Source organism: Danio rerio, chromosome 4 (genome assembly GCF_049306965.1).
Source record: "Danio rerio strain Tuebingen ecotype United States chromosome 4, GRCz12tu, whole genome shotgun sequence".
NCBI classification, from domain to species: Eukaryota; Metazoa; Chordata; class Actinopteri; order Cypriniformes; family Danionidae; genus Danio; species Danio rerio.
The window spans coordinates 26,673,733-26,701,450 of record NC_133179.1 but is presented as its reverse complement, the minus strand read 5'-3'; the positions used below and the strand labels follow the sequence as shown (position 1 = coordinate 26,701,450).

The window sequence follows — 27,718 nt, the reverse complement described above, 5'->3', positions numbered from 1 at the left end:
CTTTTCTGAAGGAATAAAATTACTTTTTAAATTTTTAATTTAGATGAAAAGGTTATTAGATTTATAAAATAAAAAATAAAGGCAGAAAAACATAAATGTCAAGTGTTTTCTTTGTCATAGCTGTACATAATGTTTTGTTTGAGCCTATACTGTAGTCAAAATTATTTAGAAATGTATTATGCATTATTGTATTCAATTATATTGACGATAAACTTTTACATATAACCATTATACATGGAATAATTGTTCATTTCACAGCAGTTTTGTTTCCACTCTAGGTGATTGTGAAAGTGTTGCGGTTGGTGACTGCGGTGTTATTGTCCCGTAAACACAAAACTGGTTCACAATAATCACGTGTTTCTTCTCACAGCATCTGTTTCTTAAATCTGCAGCTTTATTTTGGGGTATTATTAAACGAGCCTCTTTTGTTTTGAACGGTCAGTGGACTCACTCGCATGTCCTCTCCGGAGTGACGTCACGGAGGGACACTCCACGCGACAAGTGTGTAGACAAGATGGCGCTTGCTGTTGTGCCACAGAAGTAACCAGTGCTTGACGAAAAATCAGGTTAGTAAAATATCACCTTTTAAAAACAACTCCCACCGCATCGGGTTTACATTGGCGGCGGAAATCAAACGCCATCAGTATATTTCAACCGTTAAGCATGCTAGTCTTACTCCAGTCTTGTGTGATTTTAGCATTAGCACACTAGCATCTCGTGTGCTTGTTAACTTTCCTCTATAACAGGCTTAATAGAGATACTGAACTAGCTGAGCCGCTCTGAACTCAGCAGCTAAACCGGTTAGATCTTTAAAACTAGGAAGATGATGGAGGTGGTTAAGCTTAGCAGCATTCGCCATTCGCGCGCCTAAACGCCTTCAAAGTCAACCTGGTAGTTTAACTAGTTAAATGAGATCAACACGACTGCACATATTCGTTTAATCACTACCTTATACTTGAATGAGTGTAAAATCAGATTGATTAAAAACAAGCAATAGATATGCATGAACAAAAAACCCAAATCAATATTAATGTGCTTTACGTAAAATGAACGTGCTAAACAAACTACTGTAAATAAATTAGGTGTATTTGTAGCTTGTTTTTGTTAAACACACGTGGGGCCCTGAGGAACCGGGGTGTTATTTTGGTCGTGACACAGATAATCAGGCGACTGTGGAGCTAAATAAGGTACTCACGTTTGCTTAAGCCGGGTTGTTTACATGCTAAGCTAAATACTTACTGATGTTAACAAGCCTGGAGTCGGTGCCCTAGTTTAGTTTCGTTTAGTTTTACAGATTAATTTTGATAACATCATAATATTTCCTGTTTCTAGACATGTAGCACCATGTAAATACCGTGGTTCATGTAATGGCTTGTAAATACCACGTTATTTGAATATGGTCCTGATGTATATAATTTCAATAGGTTTTTTGAAAGTGTATTATCGTGTTACTTTAAAGTACCTCAGTGTGCTTAAGTATCATGTAATATAACACACACACACACACACACACACATATATATATGAGCAATTCAGGTGTTATGGATGTGACCTTCGCTGTGAAATCTCAAAACATAAAATCACTGAGAAAGTATACATTAACATAATATCAAAATATCTGTTTGTATATATATATATATTTTTTAAACAGCTAACCACAGAGTTATGGGAGCAGAAAAAATATCAATCTGTAAACATTTTTTATATTTGAAATGAGGTAGAAAAACATAAACATTGTGTGTATGGATGTGATTTAAAAAAAAAAAAAAAACGTCTGCGGGTTTATAACATACAACATACTTTGTAGAAATTCTGTGAATTAAACTGCACAATCCAAAAGAAATTATGATACTCAAAAGAATAAGAGTTGGCTTACTATAAAACAAAAAAAATGATTGATTAGATTTTATTTGACATTTTTGCATTTATGAGGGTAAAGCTTCGTTACGGATGCAATTTTTCTTTCGTTATAGATGTGACATGTGAAAATGCCATTAGTGTGACTGGTAAATCAATTATGGTAGTTTGTAAACACTAAGAGAGACATATTTTGAGAATATTAAATGTCATCTAAAATACTTGCTTAGACAAAAACAAATCTAGAAATTAGATTCAAAATAGTGAACATTTATTATTTTTAGTTTGGAAGGAAAATAAGTCTCAAGGAATTTTTTAGAATCAAACAAAAATGCAGCTTTGCTCGAACAAATGCATTGTAATTTTATATAATTGGTCAACACCATGTTTTAACTTCATCTAAGAGTAAAAAATTCAATATTTGGTGGAAGAACTCTCATTTTTAATCACAACAAATACTTTTTTTTTTTTTTTATTCTGACCAGTTTTTATTTTCTGAGGGGAAAGTTAATTTGAAATATAGAAGAACCTTTATCTTACAATTATTGAATAAAACAAATATGGAAATTTTACATAATTACCTCAACATAATAAAAAGCTAGTAAATCCTGAGAAGCTAAGAATTTTTTCCATAGATGTGTGCATAATCTCTATCTTTCTCTCTCTCTCTCTTTGTCAGTGTAAATCTTTGCAGGAAAAAAATTCTTTCTCCTGTAGTGTTCTTGGAAATTGGTTTTATTGTGTCTCTCTTAAATTGCTCTCTTGTTATGGCATTGTGTACACTGTGTTTACCACGGTTCATTTGATACGGGATCACTGATCAAACTAAATACTGTAAACAATGACGCATATGCACTGTCGTTACAAAGTGTGGGGTTGGTAAGAGTTTAAAGTTTTTAAGAGCACCAAAATACAGTTAAAATGCTTGTTAATTGTGTTAATTGTGTGTGTGCGCACACTATTTACACTATCATAAATATTCTGAAATGTAAAATGACTATGCAAATCTTTATTTATTTAACTCATTTGTATTGTTCTAATACATTTTAGATGATTTATTTTAGTCCTAATTAAACATATTTGTTTAATTAATATAAAATAATAATTCTTAGATTATTAGACTATTTTGTTTTACTTATTTATCTTACACAGTGTCATCTAAAGAAAATCTTCTAGTAATAAAAACGTTATATTGCAATGTAAACTAAATGTTTTGGTTTTTATATTATAATTTCCAAAGACATTTTTTTCCTATAAAGGCCAAGCCGAACTTTCAAAAGTAATTATTACATCAGTTTTTACTGTCACATGATCCATCAGAAAACATTCTAATTGGCTGATAAGCATCTGAAAAGCATGATGCAATTTACATTTTTAAGAGTTTTTGATAAATACAAAAGAGCAGCAGTCAACAGAAGACTTTGTAACTACATATCACTTTAGCATGAAAAAGCATCTTACTGACCCTAGAACAAAATATATTGATACTGTCAGATTTTCTATTATTTGAATTAATCTATTCTAATTGAACTTATCTTTAAATTGGATTTTATAGATACATTATTATATATTCTTCACATAAAACACATTCATTCTCATCTAATCCTATTGTTTCTGTAGATTAACCATCATGCCTTGGGAGGAGTTGGTTTCACTGCTGGCTGCCGTCACAATAGTGATGTGAGGAGGGCAGTGACCGACTGTGATGGACAGGTGTAAGCACGTGGGTCGCTTAAGGCTTGCGCAGGACCACTCGATCCTGAACCCGCAGAAATGGCACTGTGTGGACTGCAACACCACCGAGTCGGTGTGGGCATGTCTTAGCTGTTCTCATGTAGCATGTGGACGCTACATAGAGGAACATGCGCTTCAGCACTTTAAGGTATGCTTAGATCTTATGTACAATAAAGCTGTAAAAGACATTAATTAATGTTGTGACCGATAGAATAGGATAAAAAGTCCACAAAAATGTTATATTAAAGGTCGAGTAGGTGATTGTCTTCAGAAACATTTTTTGTTGTGCTGGTTGAAAGTTTCTTTACATTCCAATAGTAATGATTAAAGTAAATGATCTAAATGTATTTATATGTATTTTTATATTCAGGATAAGGCATAAAACTAAATGTTCGTCCAATTAAATATTGTCTGGTCGACAAGTAACTCTATTACGTCAGGTATCTCAAACTGTCTGTCAACAAATTTAAATTTGAATTTCTGCGCAGCCTCTTTAAGCAGACAGATACATCACTCCCACGCACTACCAGACTAGAGATGTCATCTGGCGTCAACCTGAACTTCTTTCTGAAAGTCTATCGAATGGCCTTGAATGCATGAAAAGAAAGATTTTTCTAAAAAGGTTTCTGCCAAAAATACAGAATCAAAACTTTTCTAAACCGTGAAACAATATCGGAATTACTTTTGCATGCTTTAGGTTAATGATGTTATGCTGTTCAAATCAACGATCTGAAGGATGACACCATGGCTGAACTATTTATTGTAGACGGGTTTGTTTTAAAACTATTTTAGTCACGCAAAGCTTATGTCGTCTCTTTTTTTGTTTATGAATGAGTTTATATGCACGGCAGTGTTGTTCATACATTGAAAATGTTCCGCAAAAGATTGGCAATATATTGTCAAGTTCATGAAGTACCTTTTACAGCATCGATAATATAGTCGGTTAAATAGACCTGAGCATTCATTAAGTTGTTCAGCTGTAAAAGGAGCTGAAAAAAGCGATGTATGAGGATCAGCGAGCACGATTAAAAATCAAAAGTTACTCGTTGGCCTGATAACATATACATAAGTGTAATGAAAAAAGATGACAGGATATTTCTGTTTTTAGCAAAACATATTCTTGTGAAATGTCCCATTTTTAATGTTCTCAGACAACAATTTTTATCTGGAGAGACTTTAAAGGAAATATTTTTAAATGTGAATCCATCTAAAATTGTAGAATTTTTATCAAAAGGAAATCTTAAACTGTTTTAGATTTTTATCTTATATGTTATCATTATTATTATTATTATTTATGTATTTTACCCTGTACATTATTTATTGCTGTTGATTACTTTTAAATTAAAAGAAAATTGGTGTTTATAAAAAGTGATAAACTTGATCTATTTTCTTTTTGCCATGAAATAGCCATAGAAGCTGAAATGGCAATACAATTAAAACTCTCTCTCTCTCTCTCTCTCTCTCTCTCTCTCTCTCTCTCTCTTTCTCTCTCTCTCTCTCTCTCTCTCTCTAAAAGAGTTTTTAGCACTCCTTTTTCTGATCAAATTTTTATTTAGTTTAATAACAAAACAAAAGTAAATGTGCTCTTCCGCCTAACCAGCTTTACTGAGAAGTTTGATTTATATTCACACATTTGTTTATTTTTGAACAGTGGCTACCTGTGAACAGATTCTTCATAGAATCTTTTTAACAGTTGAATTACATGATCAAGTGTTATATCTAATCAGTGCTTATTCGCATGTTCATGACTTAAGGAGGCGTGGCTTTTGGATGGCAGGGGAGGCTCGTAAAATGTCTAAGCTATTATGCTAATGCTAGCATTCTGGCAGATCACTTACTGCACCATTTAAAAAATCCTAATGTAAGAAGAACGTTTTTTTTTTTTTTACTTCATTCAAACAAACTAATGAATTAGACATGGCTGTTTTTTAAAAGGTCAAGAACCAATATTTGTTTGACTAAAATCCCTTTTAAACATTTTATTTGGACTGTTTTAAGGCAATTTGACAATAATTTTATTCAAAGGTATCTTCAACAAATTAATTTACTACAGGGCCTAATGGAATATTTCTGGAGTTCTAGACAGACATTGAATGTCAGATAATTTTATATTTGTCTTGGAATATAATGATGTTTGTTTGTCAATTGAATTATTACATTTCATTTATCAATTTAATTTTGTGTTGTTAAATTTAAATTTGCAAAATGTGATTTTGCCTATTGTTATAGTTAGTATTTTTTTCTGTGCTATTTTATTCCTTTTCCGCTTGTCAACTACCAAGCAAATATATTAAAACTTTGATTTCGGACGTTTTTTCTTGTACTGAAAATAAACGCAAGTGAATGAGTCCATTTTTATTTACAACAGCAATGCCATGCTTAAGTAAAAAATAAGGTGGGATATGTTATGGAAAATCTGTGAAAATCAGGGTAAACCTTACCCTCAAAGTATGACCTGAATGTATTGGTCTAGTGTTAATCTGAAATGTATTTTAACAGTATGTGCGCAACGTTTGTTTTTTTTTTTAATGCAAACTCTTAAAAGTTAAACAACTTATAGAAAAATCCCATAATGTAAATAGGTTGTCATTTAGTAACAATATGTCAATAACTCAATTTTGACAAAAATGTCTGATAGAACCTTATATTTCTAAGGTGACGAATTGTATTTTGGTGTACATGGTAAGACACCACGAAGGTAGACTTGGTGCTGGCATAAATAAACAAACAAATAAATAAATGCAAATAAAAAAAAATTTATACAAATAATATTGAGAATTATAATCTCTGTTTTTTAGGTATTTGCCATGTCACCTTCAGATGTATAACATTTAAAAACAATCAAGTTCTTATCAGAAAAGAACAGTCTAATTCTGGAAGAATCTTTCATTTCATTTGTTTATAAAGCACAAATAAACACAAAAGTAGTTTACCAAAGTGCTTTACGAGATATAAGATATCAACATAACAGTAGACAGAAGGTAAAAGGGTAGAGAAAGATAAGTATAAAATACTAATAAAAGAGGCCATAATTTGAGTTTAAATATTGTTTCATTGATTTTGTTTTCATAATGAAGTTTCATTTGTTCATAGGAGCAGCACCACCCTTTGGCCCTGGAGGTGAATGAGTTGTATGTGTACTGCTACTTGTGTGATGACTACGTGCTGAATGATAATGCGACAGGTGACTTAAAGCTGTTGCGAAGCACGTTAAGTGCTATTAAGAGCCAGTGCTATGAAGTCACCACACGTAGTGGCCGTACCCTTCGCTCATCCTCTGCTAATGGAGATCAGCTATCACCTAGCACGCAGGAGCTGCAGTTGCGGGATGAGGACCGCATGTTCACTGCATTGTGGCACCGCCGGCGTGCTCTAATCGGTCGCCTTTTTCGCCTGTGGTTCGCACAAACTGAACGGGGAAAGAAGCGTTTGGAGGAGGAACGGCAACAGGAGGAAGAGGAGGAGAGGAAGCGTGAAGCACGGGAAAGAAGACGGCAACTCAAACGGCAGCTCAAGGAAGAGTTGGAAAGTGCACCTCCTAGGAAGAGCCATCGCATTCGACGACAGAGCTTGAAGGCAACTTCTGTGAAACCTGCAAGAGCACCAGCCAAAAGCACTAAATCTGTGAGGCGCAGGTCTGCTCCTGCTCGCGTCTCCACTCCTACTCCACGAACTCCTAGAGAGAGAACTCCTCAACAGAGGCCCCGTCCACAAGCCAAGGCCAAACGGCCACAGGCTCCACCTTCTAAAACAGGCGATTCGCCCGTCAAACGGCGACCTACTGTAACTCCAGGAGTGACAGGTTTGCGCAACCTTGGCAATACTTGCTACATGAACTCGATATTGCAGGTTCTGAGTCACTTGCATGTATTCCGGGAGTGCTTTTTGAGACTGGATCTGAACCAAGCGCTGGAACTGCTAGCCTCTGCGGTCAGCCGCAAGTTAGGACTCTCTGCTCAGCGCGTGATCCAGCCCAAAGGCCTTAATCAGGGGTCCGGACTCAGTGGAGGAGCCTCCCGTTCACGCAACATGGAGCTCATACAACCCAAGGAGCCCAGCTCCAAACATATCTCGCTTTGTCACGAATTACACACACTCTTTCAGGTGATGTGGTCAGGCAAGTGGGCTCTGGTTTCCCCATTTGCAATGCTGCATTCTGTGTGGCAGCTGATTCCAGCGTTCCGAGGTTATGCACAGCAGGATGCGCAGGAATTTCTTTGTGAACTTTTAGATAAAGTCCAGCATGAGCTGGAACGGACCAGAACATTAACACCTGCCACTGTTCCGGCCAACCAGAGACGCCTTATCAAACAGGTGCTCAGTGTGGTCAATACCATCTTTCATGGCCAGCTCCTCAGTCAGGTAATGAGTTTCCTGATTAATATGTAAACATTAAACCAGCTACAGACTGTACAAGTACTCACAGTGGGTCAAGGGTGACAGTTGCAAGGCTTCAGTCTTGTGCTCAATCTTTATATCTGTTTTTTTATGGAAGTTCGTTCCCACCACTGAATAAAAAAAAGACAGAAAAAATGATAAAATCAGAATTCTGAGTTATAAAGTCAGAATTTTAAGTTATAAGAGTTTCCTGTTATGGTGACTGACCATAAATGGAATGTTAAAGACTCATTCTTAGGTTCTCTGCTCTGTGAAACTCAGAATTCTGACTCTATAACTTGAAATTCTAACTTTATAACTTGATATTGCGACTTTATAACTCAAAATTCTGACTTTCTAAATTGGAATTGCGACTTCATAACTTGGTATTGTGACTTTATAACTTAGAAATGGTCTGACTTTATAACTTGGAATTCTGACTTTATAACTCTTAATTCTGACTTTGTATTTCCAAATTCTGACTTTATAAATCAGAATTGCGACTTTTTTAGTTTTTTTTTTCCATTAAATAATTTAGTTTTTATTGTTCAGAGGCAGGAAAGCGCTTCCATTGTTCTTGCATGGCTATGGTGGTAAAAAAAAAACTCTGATAGTGAGACGTTGAATCATTTCATTACTAGTAATTCTGAAAGATTCTTTGCTGATTTTTGCCATGCCCATGAAGTCCATAAATACGTAAACTAGGGGTGTCCAGTCCTGCTCCTGGGATACAAAAGTCCTAAATGGTTTGGTACAACCTGTCCTAAACGTACCTGCTTGAAAGTTTATAGAAATCATAAAGACCTTTAGAACTTGCCTAATTTGTTTTCGAGGTTAGAGTTGCCCTCCAGGAGCAAGACTGGGTGCCCTAGTGTAGGGTGTCCTAGTTGACATTTTTAGGTTCCAGAAGTATGTTCCCAAGTGTCCAAAGCTGCTGTAGGCCATTGATGTGCACTTTTGTGGAGGTCGTGTAGGCCTAGGTTCAGCAGAAGCACACATTGATGACAAATACTTATCTATGTAGAAAGTACAGAGATCAGCAAAGAGTTAAGTGTGGCATCTGGGACCAAATAAAAACTGGGGGCAGTGCACTGTTTAAACTGCATGATTTGTTTCATCAGTGGTGCCACAAGGGGTGCTGTAAAGCATACTTGTGACAGCTTTTTCGTCCACTATGACAAATGTTGAGACAAACACTGGTATTATTTTACTAAAGTGTCATGTTTTTTTTTTTGCTTGTAGGTGAGGTGTTTAGCATGCGATCATCGCTCAAACACAATTGAGCCCTTCTGGGATCTTTCTCTGGAATTCCCTGAACGATACCACAGCAACAGTAAGGATGCTGCACAAGTTCCTTGTGGCTTGACAGAGATGCTGGCTAAGTTTACAGAGACTGAGGCATTGGAAGGAGCCATATATGCTTGCGACTACTGCAACAGTGAGTTGGAAACATTAAAGGAACACTTCGCATTTTTGGAAATAGGCCTCAATAGGTTCAGTCCCATGGAATTATACTGCGATTTAGCCTACCTCTGGGTCTGGTGGTAGCACTTTTAGCTTAGTTTAGCATGATTCATTGAATTAGATCACACCATTAGTGAAAAAACACCAGAAAGTGAAAAGTATTTTTTTACGCCAATATGGCTAGGAAATACACTCTCATTCTGGTAATGATCCAAAAGACTGTGATAAAAGCCCAAATCAACGATCTAAAATCAAAAAAAGAGAACACTTTCAATTTTTACATCAAAGTTTTACCAAAAAAAGACAATCCCACTGGTCAAAAACAAATCGATGTACTTACACATTTTTTTGTTTTGCTTTCTCTATTAGACAAACGACGGCGATTCTGTTCGAAGCAGGTGGTCTTGACTGAAGCTCAGAAACAGCTAATGGTTCACAAACTGCCTCATGTTCTCAGATTGCACCTCAAACGATTCAGGTATCCACACACATGCATTTTTCACAACTTTGAGGTTTCTGTGGTCAATCCATTGTTAATGCATGTATATGTTTAGGTGGTCCGGTCGAAACCACAGGGAGAAGATCGGTGTTCATGTTCAGTTTGAGCAGGAGCTGAACATGGAGCCGTACTGCTGCAAAGACTCCGGCAACTTACCCCATCCTCAACACTTCCTCTACCAACTTTCTGCTGTCGTCATGCATCACGGGAAGGGATTCGGATCAGGCCATTACACTGCCTTTTGTTATAATACTGAAGGAGGTAAAACATTATTCTTTGCATCTGCCATTTCAATGAAGAATCCTGTTTGTTGGTTTTTTATGTAATAAATATACACAAATGAACTAATTCTTATACTAAATAAATTGCTCTGGAACCAAAAGAAACTTAACAACAGAATAAATTAAATTGAAATTTAAGAGACTAAAGGTTTCTATAATTGGATTAAAATGAAATACTATGTATAAAATATCTAATTAGAAAATATATTTTTCTTTAAGTGAAACTGTGTAATACTTATCAAATACTCAAGTTTTTCATGTTTCAAATATGTCACTTTGCATGTTTGGTTGCTTGATCTTTCTAATGCTGTGTTCACACCAGATATGGCATGCGCAAATACATCACACTTTTTTATATTATATTTTGAGTTTGCCCACTTCATTTTCATGTCAAATTCACTTCACAATAGACGTTGATTCAAGTCATGGGCAAGGTTTTTGTCTGCCTGGTGACTCTAGCTTCGTTGCTAAATGGCTAGCAAGGATTTTATTGAGAAAGTAGCTGTGCTTTGTGCTTTAGGCTGTGTGTTTGTATAGCCCTCATCGACGCTGATGTGCACCTCTCAAAAAATGTAACTACACGTCGCAACGACGTATAGCGCAATTGTGATTGGTCGCCTTGGTAGCAAGTGTGGGCAGGACTGAGAGTCATGCGAACCCGTTGGAGCGAGTGTTTACAAGTGTTGAGTCCTGTGAAGGAGCTCCAGATGGAAAGTTTTGTTTTTTGTTTCCCTAATGATCAAAGTTGCTGCACGATCGCCAGTTCCCGCCTTAAAATGAGCAAGTTTGACTTGTACATTAAAGTAGTGAAAAAACAAAAACACCAGCGGAGAAACTTGACACAGAGCAACATTAAAACCTACTGCCAGCTAGCGTTTCAGATGTTATTGCATAGCAATACAAAAAACATGCAGAAGTATAAATGCACGGCAACACACAAGGTTTGCGCCGTGGGTCACGCCGCATAATCAGGCTTTAGGAAGACTGATAAACAGCGTAGATTTGTTTGGCGCCTTGAGTCCACTAGATCCTTTTAGAGGTGCACCCAGCACCGTGAGTTCATCAACTCCTTCAGAAACTACAGTATATCTGGATGAGGAAGGCTTTCAGCCGTGCTTCAGACTTGAGCCGAGCCCAGTTTGATGAGCTATTGTCTGGTGTCGACAGGAGGATTTTCCCTCAGGCTACGTCATAATCACACCCAAACTAGAGCAAGCTCCTGATTGGTTAATGCACCGCAAATCTCAGCTTGAGTTCAAATTTTTCAATTCAAATGAAACGTGCAAAACATTTAATTGTGCCACTTCTATTGTGTGAATTGTTTCATTCACGCCGCCTCATTTGCATGAATCGCGCCCCAAGATCTCTTTTCACATCTTTGCATTGACTTGTTAATCACTCGCGATTGACTATTCATCCGCGTCTCGTGTAAACGCACCATTGAGTTGCTTTGGAATATAAAACTATTTAATTCGCTGTTCACTACATTATTATTTTAAATGCCATTTGATAACTGCACAGTTAAAATTAAAACACGGTAATGTGCAATGCGCTTTCAAATAAAAGGAAATATGACTGAGCAAATGAAAGTGGTAAAAGAAGCTCACACAAGACATTTTAATAGGCTTAAAGGGATCGTGCACACAAAAGGAAATATTTATTCTTCCTCATGTGGTTCCAAACTATGGCTTCACAATATATTGTTTATCATCAATATCACAATATTTGCATTCACAGTAGTCACATTGCAGTATTTACAATGTTGAGTTGGGATTATGGTTGATCAGCAATGAAGATTCTACAGTTTTATTTTACTTTTTACATTACATTTAATCATTCAGTTGCACTCAAATCATATTTGGCTCCTGTATTGCTCCTCAGAAAACCATAAAGCACTACTTATTTCACCTTTATTTTATTAACGCTTGCAATTTGTTCGATTCACTCGGCTACAAGAGTATTTCAATCAATCTAAATTAAAGATGCCATTCCATATAGAGCTATTGAAGTCATCTGCTGAAGTTATATTCATATCGCAATGTCCGATTTTTCCAATATCGTGCACCCCTATTTCAAACCTTTGTGTTAAAAACAAAAAAAATCTATAGAGTTTAAAAAAGATATTTTACATTTTGAAAAATCCTATGGTTTACTCACCCTTGTTTTAAATCTTTTAAGTTTTTTTTTCTGTTAAATGCAAAGGAAACTTGTATCTAATGACTTCCATAGCATTTGTTTTTGTACTTTGGAAATCAATGGTTACAGGTTTCCAACATTTTTCAAAATACTTTTTGTGTTTAACATGAGATTTGAAACTAGTAAAGGATGAATAAATGACAACAGAAAGTATTTTATATATACAGGCATTCTTTTAGTGATTACCAAAAATGTATCCATATTTGACTCCTGGAAAAAGTGGTATAGGAGCATCCTTAATAACATACACCCAGTAATTCATTTTTATAGAATAGTTTCTCCATAAATAGACAGTTTGGACATCTTAATAGCTCAAAAACACATTCTTTTCTCCTAAGAAAGACTTCAGCAAAAATACAGTAGTTCTATTTGTACTTTAAACCTTCATACCATGCCTCATACGGTAAACATAATTAAAAGAAATTTAATTAAAACGAATTTAAAAAAACGTTTTCTCTTCCTCCACAAATTCCAAATCTGTTTGAACACAACCTGTTGAATACAAAACAAGATATTATGAAGAATGTCGCAAACCAGTAATCATTGACTTCCATAGTATCTGCTTGTTAAGGCATGATGTATGTAATACTGTTTCCACGTTCAAGCCGCTACATATTTGAATTGAGAAAATATTCGTTTATAACCACTTTTTTGTCATGTCATACACATTCAAGTGAATTTTATATAAAATGATTGTGTACACAACAGTCTCTGGATTTGTTGCATCACAGACATCAATGTTTGAACAATTTATAAATAATCAATCACTTTCTGGCCATCTGTTATTAGCCATGGTTATTTATTGCGATCATGATTTTTGAAAGTATTACAGTGCTTTGTAAACATTTATTATTACCATTTGTTAGTCTCCCCATACAGTTAAATTGAGCACTTGGACCCGGAAGCCACTTAGCGTGACGTCACACTTAACAAGCGGATATGTACTTTTCCCACTATGTGTGTTAATTGCTATTGGTCATCAGCATTCTTCAAAATATCTTCTTTTGTGTTTAACTCATACAGTTTTAAATGCTCAGTACATTTCATTTTATTAGGTGAACGATCATTTTAAATACACATGGTTCCCTTAATGATTCAGTAATTCAGAACACAAGTCTTAAAGGCATCTTTAATTAACGCATCTTCTCTCTTTCTCTCTGTTTCCAGGGTTTTGGGTGCACTGTAATGACTCTAAACTGAGTGTCTGCGCGGTGGAGGAAGTGTGTAAGGCCCAGGCCTACATTCTCTTTTACACGCAAAGAAACGCTCAGGACAAAAGCAAAGAGAGTGACCTCTGACCCTTCAGATGTAGAGACTGTCCGTTTGTACATTCTGTTCATATAGTTTCGGGACGGTTAGTATGTCTCCTTTTTCTAGTGTACAGCAAATGTGGAAGGGGGTATGTTTTTGTCACACGCACACTTATGCCTTACAGTTTTACAGATTTCAGCATCCTTGCAGTGATTGTAGCAATTCATTTGTGTGTGTGTATGTGTGTGTGTGTGCAAAGAGAGTGAATTTGGTCCAAGCCTGAGGCATTATTGGTCTCACTAGTGTCCGTGTTTATCGTCTGCAAACCAAAGTTGAGTTGTGAATGTGTACCGAGTCTGAAACATTCGTAGCGTCAGTATAAAAAGAGGTTTTCTGTCTTCATATCTCAAGTGTTTTATTATCTTCAGACAAATTATTTGTTTTTGATAAGTGCCCTGCCAAGTCAGATCAGTTTTAAGATGTTAATAACTTTTAAACGAGGCGCGATTCAGGAATTTTTCTGTCACCTTCTCAGAATGTAGTTTTTATACCTGGTATTTGGGTAGACAACTTTTTTTTCCCATTTTACAGGAAAATGTCAAAGATTTTTTCACCAGCAAAAAAAAAATAGACAATGTATGCTGTTATATTCTCCCTTTGTCTGTTTGTGGCGTGTAGACTCTCTTCTGTAGTTCGTACACTTATTTTAGATGTACGTGTTTGTTCGACTCTCATACACTCCTGCTCAAATCTCCTGTTTCCACATCTCGTTGGCTGTTCAAATCCATTTTCCTCCTCCGCTTTTGAGCAGGTATAGATGTAAAACTATGCAAATTGTTACCTCAATTCATAGAGAAATTTACCTCAATAAAAGGAGAATATTTTTGCATTTTTCTAAACAGCTCGTCTCGGTTTTCTGTACTGTGTTAAACTTGGGTGATTTGTTTTTTTTATGAAGTGCATATTGCTTTATATTTTACACTTTTGTTGAACAATTGAAAACACAAGGGGTCTGATTTATAAAACTTGGGTGTAAACCTTTCTAAAAATGATCATAACCCCAGAATATATTTTAATTAAATTATTAATGATGGCTCAAATGATCATTTAAACTGGTTTAGTAATTTTTTCCATTAACCTTTTATATATATATATATATATATATATATATATATATATATATATATATATATATATATATATATATATATATATATATATATATATATAGAGAGAGAGAGAGAGAGAGAGAGAGAGAGAGAGAGAGAGAGATATCACGGCTTTTGTGTGAGAAATGAGGTATGTAGTTTTCTGCTCACCTTGTGCATCACGTTTATTAATGAAACCCCAGATTGTTCACATCATAAATCCTACAACAAACCATTCTAAAATTAACTCTAGCTCATATCATGATTAAATGGTTACACCATTTTATTCTATTCCAACCTGATCTCATGGGAAAACATAACGACCTTATCTTTTGATAAACTTGTAGCTAATTTATTTATTTATTTTTTAGAAAGAAAATATGTTCAAAACTGTAAGAATTCATACAAATTAGCTACTAAATTACCTATAATATTAATAAGTATGGAGTGAGTGATGACACTGTGACGGGTAGGGTTAGGTGAGCGCATAAAAAAAGCATTGGATGCAGCGCAAAATTGCACTGCACCAGGTCTGCATTCAGACCCCTCTCTGACTGGGCTGCAAATGGCCCGAGTTCGAATCCTGAATACTTGATGTATTTATTAATGTTACTTTATTTTTAAGTTTTCAGTCAAATGTCAGACCAATGTTAAAACAAAACACGTTACAAGAACAGAGCATTTAAAACCTAACATCTATTACTGCATCAACCTGGATTCAAACCCATCATCTCGACATGCTAGTAATGAACTCTCATCGCTTCACCAAATCACTTGAAACCTCAACTCTACAACGTGGAGTTTCACATCTCAAATTGCTTAACTCAGGGGTGTCCAAACTCGAACTCGGTCCTGGAGGGCCAGTGTCCTGCATAGTTTAGCTCCAACATCCTTCAACACACCTTCTTGTAAGTTTCTAGTATACCTAGACAAAGCTTAAGTAGCTGGTTCAGGTGTGTTTAATTGGGTTCGGAACTTAAATTTGCTGGACAATTGCCCTCCAGGACTGAGTTTGGCTTAACTGTTTCTTTGCTGAAGCAGTTTCAGAGCAATGCATATAAATGACCACTGGTGTCACTGTAGAGACAGGTTTCAACAGGTTAGCTTCGACTGTTTCAGTGTTTCATGAAGCCTCGCTTAGCCCCCCACTACATAGTAGTTTTCAAAAATGCTAATTTGAGTTGTCACGTAAACACCCCCCTCACATCCAAATAATGCAGTCATATGACAAAAGATTCAAACAATTTCAAGTACTGTACAATTTATTTTGTCTTTAAAAAAAAAACAGGGAGTTCAAAAGGTAGTATGTTCTAGATGAGACAGCCATTTGATATTTTACAAATATCAAAAACACTGTGAAAGCTGTGCGCATTACGATTTGCTTCCCGATGAATTTTGTTCATCTTGCAAAAGCCCTTCGGTGAAGTAAAGCCAAGCAGCCGTACTCTTTACACTCTCTCATTCACTACACAGAGTACAAATGAGTATAAAGTTTTTATCTCTCCAAACACCCAAAAACGTTAAATCGGGCACTGCCTCGTACCCGTGCATAGTAGTTTCATGCCTTACTTAATGCTGAGTATATGCTGTTCGCTAACAGCAGGCGTTCAGTTTTAAAATAGTTTGTTTTTTATAATGCCTATATGTTTTGTTTTTTGCATGGGACTGGAGTGTTTATGTTTTTTTTATACAGGACTGTGCAAAAGTCTTCGATCTCTAGTGTTTTTATCAACAAAAATGGTTTTGAGTCATTTATTTATTTCTTCATTTTCCTTGGGTTTAGTCCTGTTATTCATCAGGGTTATCCACATTGGAAAGAACCACCAACCTATCCAACATGTCTTTTGCACACTGGATGCCCTTCTAGCTGCAACCCATCACTGGGACACATCCAAGCACCTTCATTCACACACATACACTACGAACAATTTAGTTTATTCATTTCACCTATAGTGCATGTCTTTAGACTGTGGATAAAACGGAAGCACCCAGAGAAAACCCACGCCAACACGGGGAGAACATGCAAACTCCACACAGAAATGCAACATGAGCCAGATGGCACTCGAACCACTGATTTTCTTGTTGTGAGGAAACAGTGCTAACCACTGAGCTGCCATTTTATTTTATTTTTTATTTAATAAAAAAGACAGAATTTTAAGGAAATATCAGTTTACATTTCCAAACATTAATTTTTGCTATTAATTAATGGTAAAATTCATAAATTTTATTAAGTGAGATTTTTTTTTTTATCTGAAAGCTCCCCGTGCTCCACAGAGATTTGATCTAGCCATCATCATCATCAGACCCATAGCCAAAGTCTAGAATTTGACCCATATATGAGCTCATTTGTCTGATTTTTGACAGTATGGAATCATAAATTGTGAAAATAATCAATAAAAGAAAGATTTAAGACAAATTTATTGTTATTATTATTTAAATGGACAAATTCTGACTGAGGAAATGAGCTGGCCAGTTTGTTATTTGCCTATAGACCACAGTTTTTAATTTAAAACAAGTTTTAACAGATTCCTAGCCGTTTTTTTAATGATGGATGATAATAAATTAACATTTGAAAAAATAAGTATTATTTTATATTTCTTTTTTAAATCTCATTACATGATTTATAAAACTGCAATAACGTACATTTTAAATGCACATTTGGTAATAAACACACATTTTTTTAAACAAAGTAGTATGGAAAGCACAAAAAATTTGAAAATATATTTGTTGCATCAAAAAGCGTGGTAATGATAACTATCCAACAAGCTAATCCAAATATTTGTGCTTAAAATATCACTATATTCTAACCTCGTATTTTAATAGAAAATAAAGTGAATAACTGCTAAAAGTCCCTTTTTGAGGGGGAAAAAAATAACCACTCATTTTAATAGGCTGGCTACTGGCCTGATCTTAAAGAAATTTAGACAAACTACATCCAGAAAAACCAAGGAAACATCTTCAAGACACTTCAAGAAACCTGCTGGTAAAGCTTCAGTGCTATCTTAGACATTTGTGTAACGTGAGAATGCTTTCAAACATAATGTCATAAATAGATTTAATTTATCAACTGACTAAACTAAATCCTTTGCATTCAAAGTGGCATCTGTGCGCTTGCATACGGTTTTCAGCTTTCTTGAAGTATCTTTTAGATGTTGGAACAGTTCTTCTAGATTTATTTCAGTATTATTCAGTATTATTTATCTCAGTTTCTACTATTTCTTCATGATGATTGTGAGATCACATCTCTCTTTAGCAATGTATCACTAGTGATGGGAGAAACATCCCTTTTTAAGCTTCAAAAACAATAAGCCAATTGCTTTGCAAAATGATTCATGGTTTCAAAGCGCTTGAAGGGACACCTGCTGGTCAAAACCGTGTAAATGCAACAAAAAAATCAAGTGCATTCATTTTTTTCCCAAACACACTTCGAATTTTAAATTGAAAGTATAACATAAATACACTTCCATTATCTAATATGGTTAAACAGTAATTGTATGCATAATTTGCATTATTTCCGAAAGAAGCTACATGATTCATATAGGTACAACACGAATCGCCTCAAGCAGAGAAGCATTACATTTTTAAAACAATTCAAAACTAGTAATATGTAACAAAGCCCAATTTACTGAAATAACTGATTTAAACAAAACATTTGTAAATGTTAAGAAGCTTTGTGAAGTAGTGTTTCGAACGCTGTCATCACTAGCGTGCTGACTATTCATAGTCTCACTAGATTATTACAGTTAACGGAAAAACGCCAAAAGGTTTATATTTGAAAGCACCAAAACAAACATGTCTGAAACCTTCACCCTTTTTGATGTGTTTGCTGTCGTTATAGACACGCCCCTTACTGCTGATTGGCAAAAGTGCAGTGAATGTTTTTCAAATATTGCTTAGTTGACCTGTAAATCCAATGTTTTGGCCTAAAATGGCAGTTCATTAATTCATTTATTTTCTTTTTGGCGTAGACACTTTATTAATCTGGGGTCACCACAGCGGAATGAACCGGCAACTTATTCAACATATGTTTTACGCAACGGATGCCCTTCAAGCCGCAACCCATCACTGGGAAACAACCAATCATCCACACACATACATTAAAGATAATTTAGCGTACCCAATTCACCTATACTGCATGTCTTTGTACTTGTGGGGGTAACCGGGGCGCCCTGATGAATCTCACATGAACATGGGGAGAACATGCAAACTCCACACAGAAATCCCAACCGACCCAGCCAAGGCTCGAACCAGTGACCTTCTTGCTGTGAGGCGATTGTGCTTCCCACTGCACCACCACGTCGTCTAAAATGGCTGTTCACTCTATAAATTGTTAAATATAACGATAACTATATTTGTGTTTACACCAGCAAACAATAACAATCTGTTTATTTTTAGAACATGCTTTTATTTTTGCACTGCCACCTTGTAACCTGCAGATGTCCGCAGTGTGCTAGGATTCTAGTGCATCCAGTGAATCCAGCTTGTGTAATTATCAATTCAAGCAGTGAATTTAGCTATCGCGGTCAATGTTGACAAGTATTAAAAATGTATATATACCAGCACAAAGAAGCTAAACCTATACTTAACACCTGAGGTACTTTGCTTGCTTTTTTTGCTAAAATGTTATTATTCTCTTTAACAAAAACTAGTTTTCAATATAGCCATTATCTTTGATCTTTTAAAAGAAGGCTTAACATGACGCAATATGAGCTTCTCCACAATGATTTCTGTAGCTTTAAATTGTGAAATCCCTTTATATTAAATTAGATTCTGATTGGCTGTCAGTGTTTTGCTTATAAACTGAAAAAAAGTTTCTAAAGTGATCTCAAATATATAGTTTCTCCACATCTTTATTGTTATACATGTGGTCTGAACTCTGCTGTCATTTTAATTTCCGTTAATTTTGTATATTTTCAGAAATTTTTGTAATTTTCTTAATTTTGTTTATCTTTGTTGTCATCGTGCTGGGTGTGAACGGCTCTTAAGACTTTTGCACAGCACTGTACATCTCAATAGTCATCTCCACGGCTCACCACTTCTTTGCATGTGGGTCTGAGCAGGATGGTGTGTTCAAACTGGGCTGTGTACGAGCCCTTGGTATCACACAGAGGAGGGTATGGGTCGATGATGCCCAGGTCACACAGGTTCTTCAGGGCCATCAGGTATTTGCTTTCGCCCAAACGGTCCAGCCAGCGGCGACAGAATGCAAGTGTGCCGAAGTTCTCATTCACCACGTTCAGCAAGTGCTTTGCCCTGGGAAGCCTGAAGTTCATTAAAGAGAGGTAATAAAATAATTACATTTTAAAAATAATTATGCTTTAGAAGTCCAGTGTCTATACAGCATGAACATTCTGCAAAACATCTACTTTTTGGATTTCAGTTTTGAAAGTTCTACAGCTTTGAAGAGACACGGGTAAGAGAACAAATTTTTATTTGAGGGTTAAACAGTTATTAAATCTGATAATTATTTTCTATATATAATAAATTAAATGTTTGTAGAAATGTAAAGAATAGGTCATTTACACTTAAATTAATAAAATAAAAAAACACACACAAATACACAATGATATTGTGCAGTGCCTGAAAATTGGCTAACTTCTGTGAATTTTGGTTCAAACAGATATTGTTTAGGATCTGCACTAAAGTAAACAATGTGCTAAATTGTCTCTCACAAATTTAAGACATACTTCCTGTCCAAGCAGGTGGTCACATTTGAAATTTTAACAGATGTTAGCCGATTTTCAGCTGCTGCTAAGTTTCTCGATTATTATGCTGATATGAGAGTATAGTTTCAAGCCTAGAAGATAGCAACTTTTCATTTTCTGTCAGTCTTTAAATAGGAAAATTATAGAATTTTTCAAATAATTTTTGAGTGAGATGCCATTGGTCTAATCCAATTAAATGGTTTATGCTAAGCTAAGATAAAAGTGCTCAAGCCAGACCCAGAGATCAGTTGAATGGACTAAAAATGGTTCAACTCAACGGTTTAACTCTAGGGGAGTTGCAAAATGATCGTATTGTTAAAAAAAGGGTTCCTTCAAGCATTACTCGTACCTGATCGGCACGTGTCCAACGTCAAAGTTCTTCATGTAATGTGAGCAGTCCATGTCATCATGCACCACTCCTTTACCAGTGCTGCCGAATGTCTCTATAGCGTACACCTCACCCTCCTACACAGCAGTGGAATAATTGAGGTACAGTCAAAATATTTACATAATTCCATAAAAATTGCCATTTCAATCAGTTAAGTTTAATTCAGATTCTTAGAAAGGACAATTTCCCTGCATTTTTTTACACTACAGTGAGCTTACAACAATATAGCAAAACATATAAGGGATGATCACACAGACTGGGTTGTCAGGCCCCTTAATTGCCAGGACCCTATGCACTCTGTCACCCTTTTTATATATAGAGACTACTTAAAATATACACTACCTGACAAAAGTCTTGTTTGAGGAACAAGTCTGAGGAACAACAAATAATAACTTGACTTCTGGTTGATCATTTTGTATCAGAAGTGATTTATATGGAAGCCAAAGGCCACAAGATTATGCTTATTTTACCAAAATAAAATAGGATCATGCCTTAATTTTTCATTATTTGATTAGGACAGTAAGGTCTGACTTTGCTTAGGCAAAAAAATAATGTATAGAATATAAAGTCATGGTGCAGTGGAAAAATAATTACATTGTGTATGACTCCCATTAGCTTGGATGACCCCATCCAAACATCCATCTCTGAAATGACTCAAATAATTAATTAATAAAGTCATCTGGAATGGCAAAGAAAGTGTTCTTGCGGGACTCCCAGAGTTCATCAAAGATTCTTTGGATTCATCTTTAATGCCTCCTCCATCTTACCACAAACATGCTTAATAATGTTCATGTCAGTTGATTGGGCTGGCCAATCCTGGAGCACCTTGGCCTTATTTGCTTTCAGAAACTTTGATGTGGAGGTTAAAGCATACAGAGGAGCGCTATCCTGCTGAAGAGTTTGCCCTCTCCTGTGGTTTATAATGTAATGAGCAGCACAAATTGACACCTCAGGCTGTTGATGTTGCCATCCACTCTGCAGATATCTCCAGAGTATATACAATAATCAGAGAGTGCAATTCAATACCTTTTAAGACCTTTTTTAATACCTTATAACCACTTCATGGTTCAACCGGAAACATTGGAGAGATTTTACACAGTATATTTACTAAATATTAATGTAAGAAACTAATCCAAAACTAAAACATTATTCATATACTGAATAAAAATCTATTAAATCTAGCTAGTTCAGCAGGTTGGCGCCTATAAAACTGCAGAAATAAAGGTGTTGACTTGGTTGCTGCAGTAAACAAAGCATCATGATGTCAAATCTAGCAGGATATTATAGATTTCATAAATTACACAGCATCTTGATATTCGCAGATTTAATTCTGGCAAACTTTACCATACAACCATGCATTGCATAATCAAAAATGATATTAAATTTAATGCCTTGCAAAAAAGCATTTAAGACTTTTTAAGGACCTTAAATTTCTCTACATTGATTTATCAACTTTTAATAAGATTTAAGACCCCGCGGACACCCTGTCTCTCGCATGACCCATTACTGAATGTAAACCTAAACCATGATTTTTCCTTCCCCAAACTTGACTGATTTCTGTGAGAATCTTGGGTCCATGCAGGTTACAGTAGGTCTTCTGCAGTATTTGTAATGACTGGGATGCAGTTTAACAAATGATTCCAAATGATCAACTAGAAGTCCCGTTATTAATTGTTGCTCTTACAACTGGGATTGACGACAAGACTTTTGTCAGGTACAGTATATTTATACTGTATTTAACATACTGTCAACTAAAAACATATTACCTACTAAAAGTTTGTTTACATATTGTGATAAAATGCAAAGTGAAATTACAGGCAAAATAAAAGATTCAATCAGCAGTACATTAAAGGTAAGGTCATGGTAATCATTACACACATTACCATACTAATCTTTAGAAACACTGAAAAAACAACAACACAAAAATACACAAACACTCAAACAAAAACACTCCCATACACAAACACACTAATAAACACTCAAACACACACAAGAACAAAATTACACATACAAACACACTTAAACACAAACACTTAATGACTCAAGCACATACACACAAACATACAATCACTCAACACAAATAAACACACTCAAACCCAATATCGCTCAATCAAACACAAATATAAACACACAAACACCCACACTCAAACACTTAAACACACTCGCACATGCAGCCATCAATAGTCACACATACTCAAACACAAAACCAAGCTAAAACATAAACAAAAACAAACACAGAAAAACACTCACTCAAACACAGAAATACACAATCAAATACAAACACAATGACTCAAACACAAAAACACTCACTCATTCAAACACAGACACGCACTTACTAAAACAAATGTACACTAACACAAATAAACATACTTCAACCCAATATCACACAAACACACTCAAACACAATAATAAACACGCAAACACAATTGGCTACTAAATCAGAAAAAAATCAAACACACACACACACTCACTTAAACAAACAAAAAAACACATAAACGCACTTGTACACATAAATACACAAACATACATGCAGCCTTTACCAGACACACATTCAAAACCCAAAACCATGCAAAAAAACTAAAACACACTAATAAACACAATCACTAAAATACACTCAAGTTTTAACACACATGATGACTCAAACACAAAAAACACTCACTGATTTAAACACACACACACAAACTAATACATAAACATGCACTTACCCAAACAGGAACACACAAGCAAACACTCAAATAAGTATTCACTCAAAGAAAAACAGACACACACTCAGTCAAACACAAAAAAAACCATACATGAACACACACTCATTCACTTACATATATTCACACATAAACACACATACAATCATTAACACACTCACTCACCTCCATCCTGGTGGCTTCTCCTCCTTTCACTATAGGCACAGTTTTTCCAGCATGTATCCGGTATTGACCAATAGAGTGTCCGTTTAGATTACGAATAGGCTTGACTGTAGAAATGCACACAAAACGATGCACGCTTGAAAAACTTAACCAAGATTTCCATTAAGAATCTGCAAGAATGGATTCATTTGTCAATACCTTGGTATGTTTTGCCATCTATTTCCACCTCGTAGGACTCCATCACCTCTTGTATTGATTCTCCAACGTCGCAGAGACGCACATCTATACCTGCACACTGAGGAACAGCATGTGTGAATGCTAAAGTCACACACACAGACAGATAGTTAGTTTAGTGTGAGGAAAGCTTACCTTAATGCCTGTGTTTGTGGCATCTGCCACTGCCTCTAGCAAATGGTCAAACTTTGGATTAAAGGTGACGGTGAAGGCACAGTCAATGATCCTGCCTGGAATACAGACATGCAGCCAACAAGACATTTATATTCATTGTTATTATTATTAATAATAATAATAATAATAATTGTAAATCATAATTATACATTTATTCTCTATGTTGATATTTATATTTTAATAATAATAATAATAACGGTATATAATAATCTATGATGATGATGATGATAATTATCACTATTATTAAAACTAATAAAAATAGTAACTGTGTGTTAATATTTATACTTAATTATTATTATTATTATTATTATTAATAAGAATAATAATGTATTATTATTTTTATTGATAATAATAATAATAATAATTACATTAATAATAATATTATTATTAAAAGCCTACCAAAATGATGCATTTATTCTCTTTCTATATTAATATTCACAATTTATATAAGTACTTTTAGTAGAAATTGCAATGGTGGTAGTTGTATCATTATTTTTTAATTAATACAGAACTGTTGTATGTATTAGTTATTATTATTAATATTCTTACACATTATAATTATAATTATTATTAATAATAAAATATATAGTAATAAAAAAATATATAAAATTCATTCAAAAAATATATTTTATCCGTAACATTTGTTAAATATGTAATATTTATATTTGTAATACATTTTATATTTGTAAATACATACATACATACATACATACATATTTACATTTTTTTTTACTTTTTTAATTTGAATAAATTTTCAACATTTAAAAAAAAACTTTTGTTCACATTGTCATTATAGGGTATTGTGTGTAGAATGTTGTAATATATATATATATATATATATATATATATATATATATATATATATATATATATATATATATATATATATATATATATATATATATATATATATATATATTACATATATATATATATTATTACATATATATATATATATATATATATATATATATATAAGAGCAATATCACATAAGTAGCAATGCGAAATGCGATATGGCTGTATATCGGCACTGGTGGGAGGCGTGCGTTGGCACGAGGCCGCAGGCTGTTGGAGTTCTGATATTGCAGAATATCGCACGGCTATCAGCCAATTAGATTTGAGAACCAGACAGAACTGTGTATATATATATATATATATATATATATATATATATGAAATATAAAATGTGGTACCATTTATGTGTGTGCCGAAGTCGATCTTGCAGACGTCATCGTACCGCAGGACTGTCGGGTCTCCTGCGTTCGGAGTGTAATGAGCAGCACAGTTATTAAGAGAGCAGCCAGTGGGAAAAGCCAGACCTGCGTTCAGACCATCCTCTTTAATGAGCCTCCTGCTGCAGGCTTCCAGACGCTCACTAAACACACACACAAAAAATTCTTAGTCTAAAAAAATTGCAGGATTTGATCATTTCCAAACCAGATTGAGGAAGTAACATTTTCAATTTAATATTTTAGTTTTAATATAAAAAAAAATGAATTTCACACTGCTGATTTATAGATGTTATACCAAACTCACCAGATGTCAGTCATAGCAATAGTAATAATGATAGACCATAGTAAATAAATAAATATGTTTTAAATAATAAAATATTAATCAACAAATAAATACTTTTTAAATGATAAATAAAAACAATTAACAAATAAACGAACAAACAAACAAAAAAACATCAATCAAATAATTAGTTTGAGTAAATAATTATTTGATTTAAGAGACTGACCAGATGTCAATCATAGTCATGCCAGGTTTAATCCAGCTTTTGACGTATCGCCGCACTTGTCGATGAGCTTCTGCTGCCTGTCTGAAATCACTCCACATCTCCTCATTGGCTTCATCCAGTACTCGCTTCTCCTCATCGCTCATTCTCCACGCAGCACTGCGTCTGTTACCACGTGATAAGAAGTAGAACAGTAACAGTAAAAATCATATATTGCAATAGGTAAATACATTTTTTTTGTGAGCAAAATAGGGGAAAAATTACTTAAATATTTTGCTATAAATTACAGAAAGTACTAAAATGTCATTCAACGCATTTTTTTCCAGATGTTGATTATTTTATTTGGTGAATGTTTTGTTAGGGCTAGATAGAATTGTATATGGTGTGTGGGTTATAGTAAAATGTAAAATGTTATTTGTAAGAATAAATATTCCATGACAAAACAAAATCGTTGTCACATATTTAAGTGTTTTCTTTTTTTGAAAAATTACAGGAATAGGTCACCCAAAAAAAAAAAAAAATGACCTCATCATTTACTCACCCTCAAACGATCCCCCTTGGTGTATATGACTTTTTTCTTTAAGACAAATGATGAAAAATGATGCTTTTACACCTGGCGTTTTGGCATTGGTGTGCACACTTACATTGTTGCCCAAAAATCATTCATTCATTTTCTTTTCGACTTAGTCCCTTTATTAATCTGGGGTCGCCACAGTGGAATAAACCGCCAACTTATCCAGCACATGCTTTACGAAGCAGATGTCCTTCCACCTGCAACCCACCTCTGGGAAACATCCATACACACTCATACACTACGGACAATTTAGCCTAGCCAATTTACCTGAAAAGCATGTCTTTGGACTGTTGAAGAAACCGGATCAACAGGAGGAAACCCACGCGAACACGGGGAGAACATGCAAACTCCATACAGAAATGCCAACTGACCTAGCCGAGGCTCGAACCAGCGACCTTCTTGCTGTGAGGCAACAGCACTACCTACTGTGCCCTTGTGTCGCCCTGCCCAAAAATCAATGCGTTTAAAACAATTGCATTTGTCTGAAAGAAGAAAATCATAAAACCAAGGATGCCTTTTGGGTGAACAATTCCTTTAAAGTAGATTTTTTATGCGTATATAAAAATCACAAAAATTAGTAAAACTTTAATTTCATCATATTTCCTCTGATTCTGATGACTTTTGTTATGTAAAATAATTAGTATGTACAATTTACTAAGAATACCAAAACAATATATATTATTTTTTCAATGACGCCTTGAGGGTGAGTAAATGCTGGGGTGATTTTCATTTTTGGGTGAACTATTCCTTTAAAGCAGACACGATACTTGGATTTTTTTACTTTTATGCAAATATAAAAATCACTTTTGATTATTTCATGCAATGGGCATAGTAACATTTTCATTTCATCATACTTCCTCTGCTTCTGATGATTTTTATTTTGTTATGTAAATAATTAGTATGTAAAATTCAGTAAGATTACCAAAAAACTTTTTGTTCTTCCCTGGATTAGCTTGCAGGTATTAATTGTTTAACAAAATATTAACTATGTGTGCTACAATGTGGCAGCTTAAAGACGATTCTCATGTGGAGAATGAAGTCACATGCATTGCTCAGGTGTGATTCAGACTCTAACAGTGTGTAAAAATCTTGGTTCTGTGGGTTTTGTCCATCCAAACAGATTTTTATTTTGTATTTTCTATTGGAATTAAGTTATTGGCTGGACCAATACAATTCTACAGCTTAATTTTTTCTCTGAAAGCATTTGAGTTTTTCATTGGCTGTTCATTGGATCAT

General features: G+C 34.8%; 2 protein-coding genes across 2 annotated transcripts in view; one reads left to right on the top strand and one right to left on the bottom strand.

Moving 5' to 3' along the window:
- The first annotated feature begins 533 nt into the window (after positions 1-533).
- usp44 (ubiquitin specific peptidase 44) lies at positions 534-14,558 on the top strand. The gene is given in 7 exon segments (NM_200257.1): positions 534-566; positions 3,478-3,739; positions 6,685-7,953; positions 9,211-9,406; positions 9,802-9,910; positions 9,987-10,192; positions 13,576-14,558. Coding segments are annotated over 6 exon segments (2,088 nt in total). The 5' UTR covers positions 534-566; positions 3,478-3,562; the 3' UTR covers positions 13,707-14,558.
- A 5,258-nt stretch (positions 14,559-19,816) lies between these two features.
- Positions 19,817-27,718, bottom strand: part of metap2a (methionyl aminopeptidase 2a) — a 76,915-nt gene continuing 69,013 nt past the window's right edge. Inside the window, exons 5-11 of the mRNA NM_001100054.1 lie at positions 25,912-26,073; positions 25,367-25,548; positions 24,134-24,228; positions 23,963-24,059; positions 23,768-23,871; positions 20,862-20,977; positions 19,817-20,069 (exon numbers count right to left, since the gene is read on the bottom strand). Of these exons, the coding sequence (NP_001093524.1) occupies positions 19,817-20,069; positions 20,862-20,977; positions 23,768-23,871; positions 23,963-24,059; positions 24,134-24,228; positions 25,367-25,548; positions 25,912-26,073 (1,009 nt within the window). The remainder of the gene's footprint in view (positions 20,070-20,861; positions 20,978-23,767; positions 23,872-23,962; positions 24,060-24,133; positions 24,229-25,366; positions 25,549-25,911; positions 26,074-27,718) is intronic.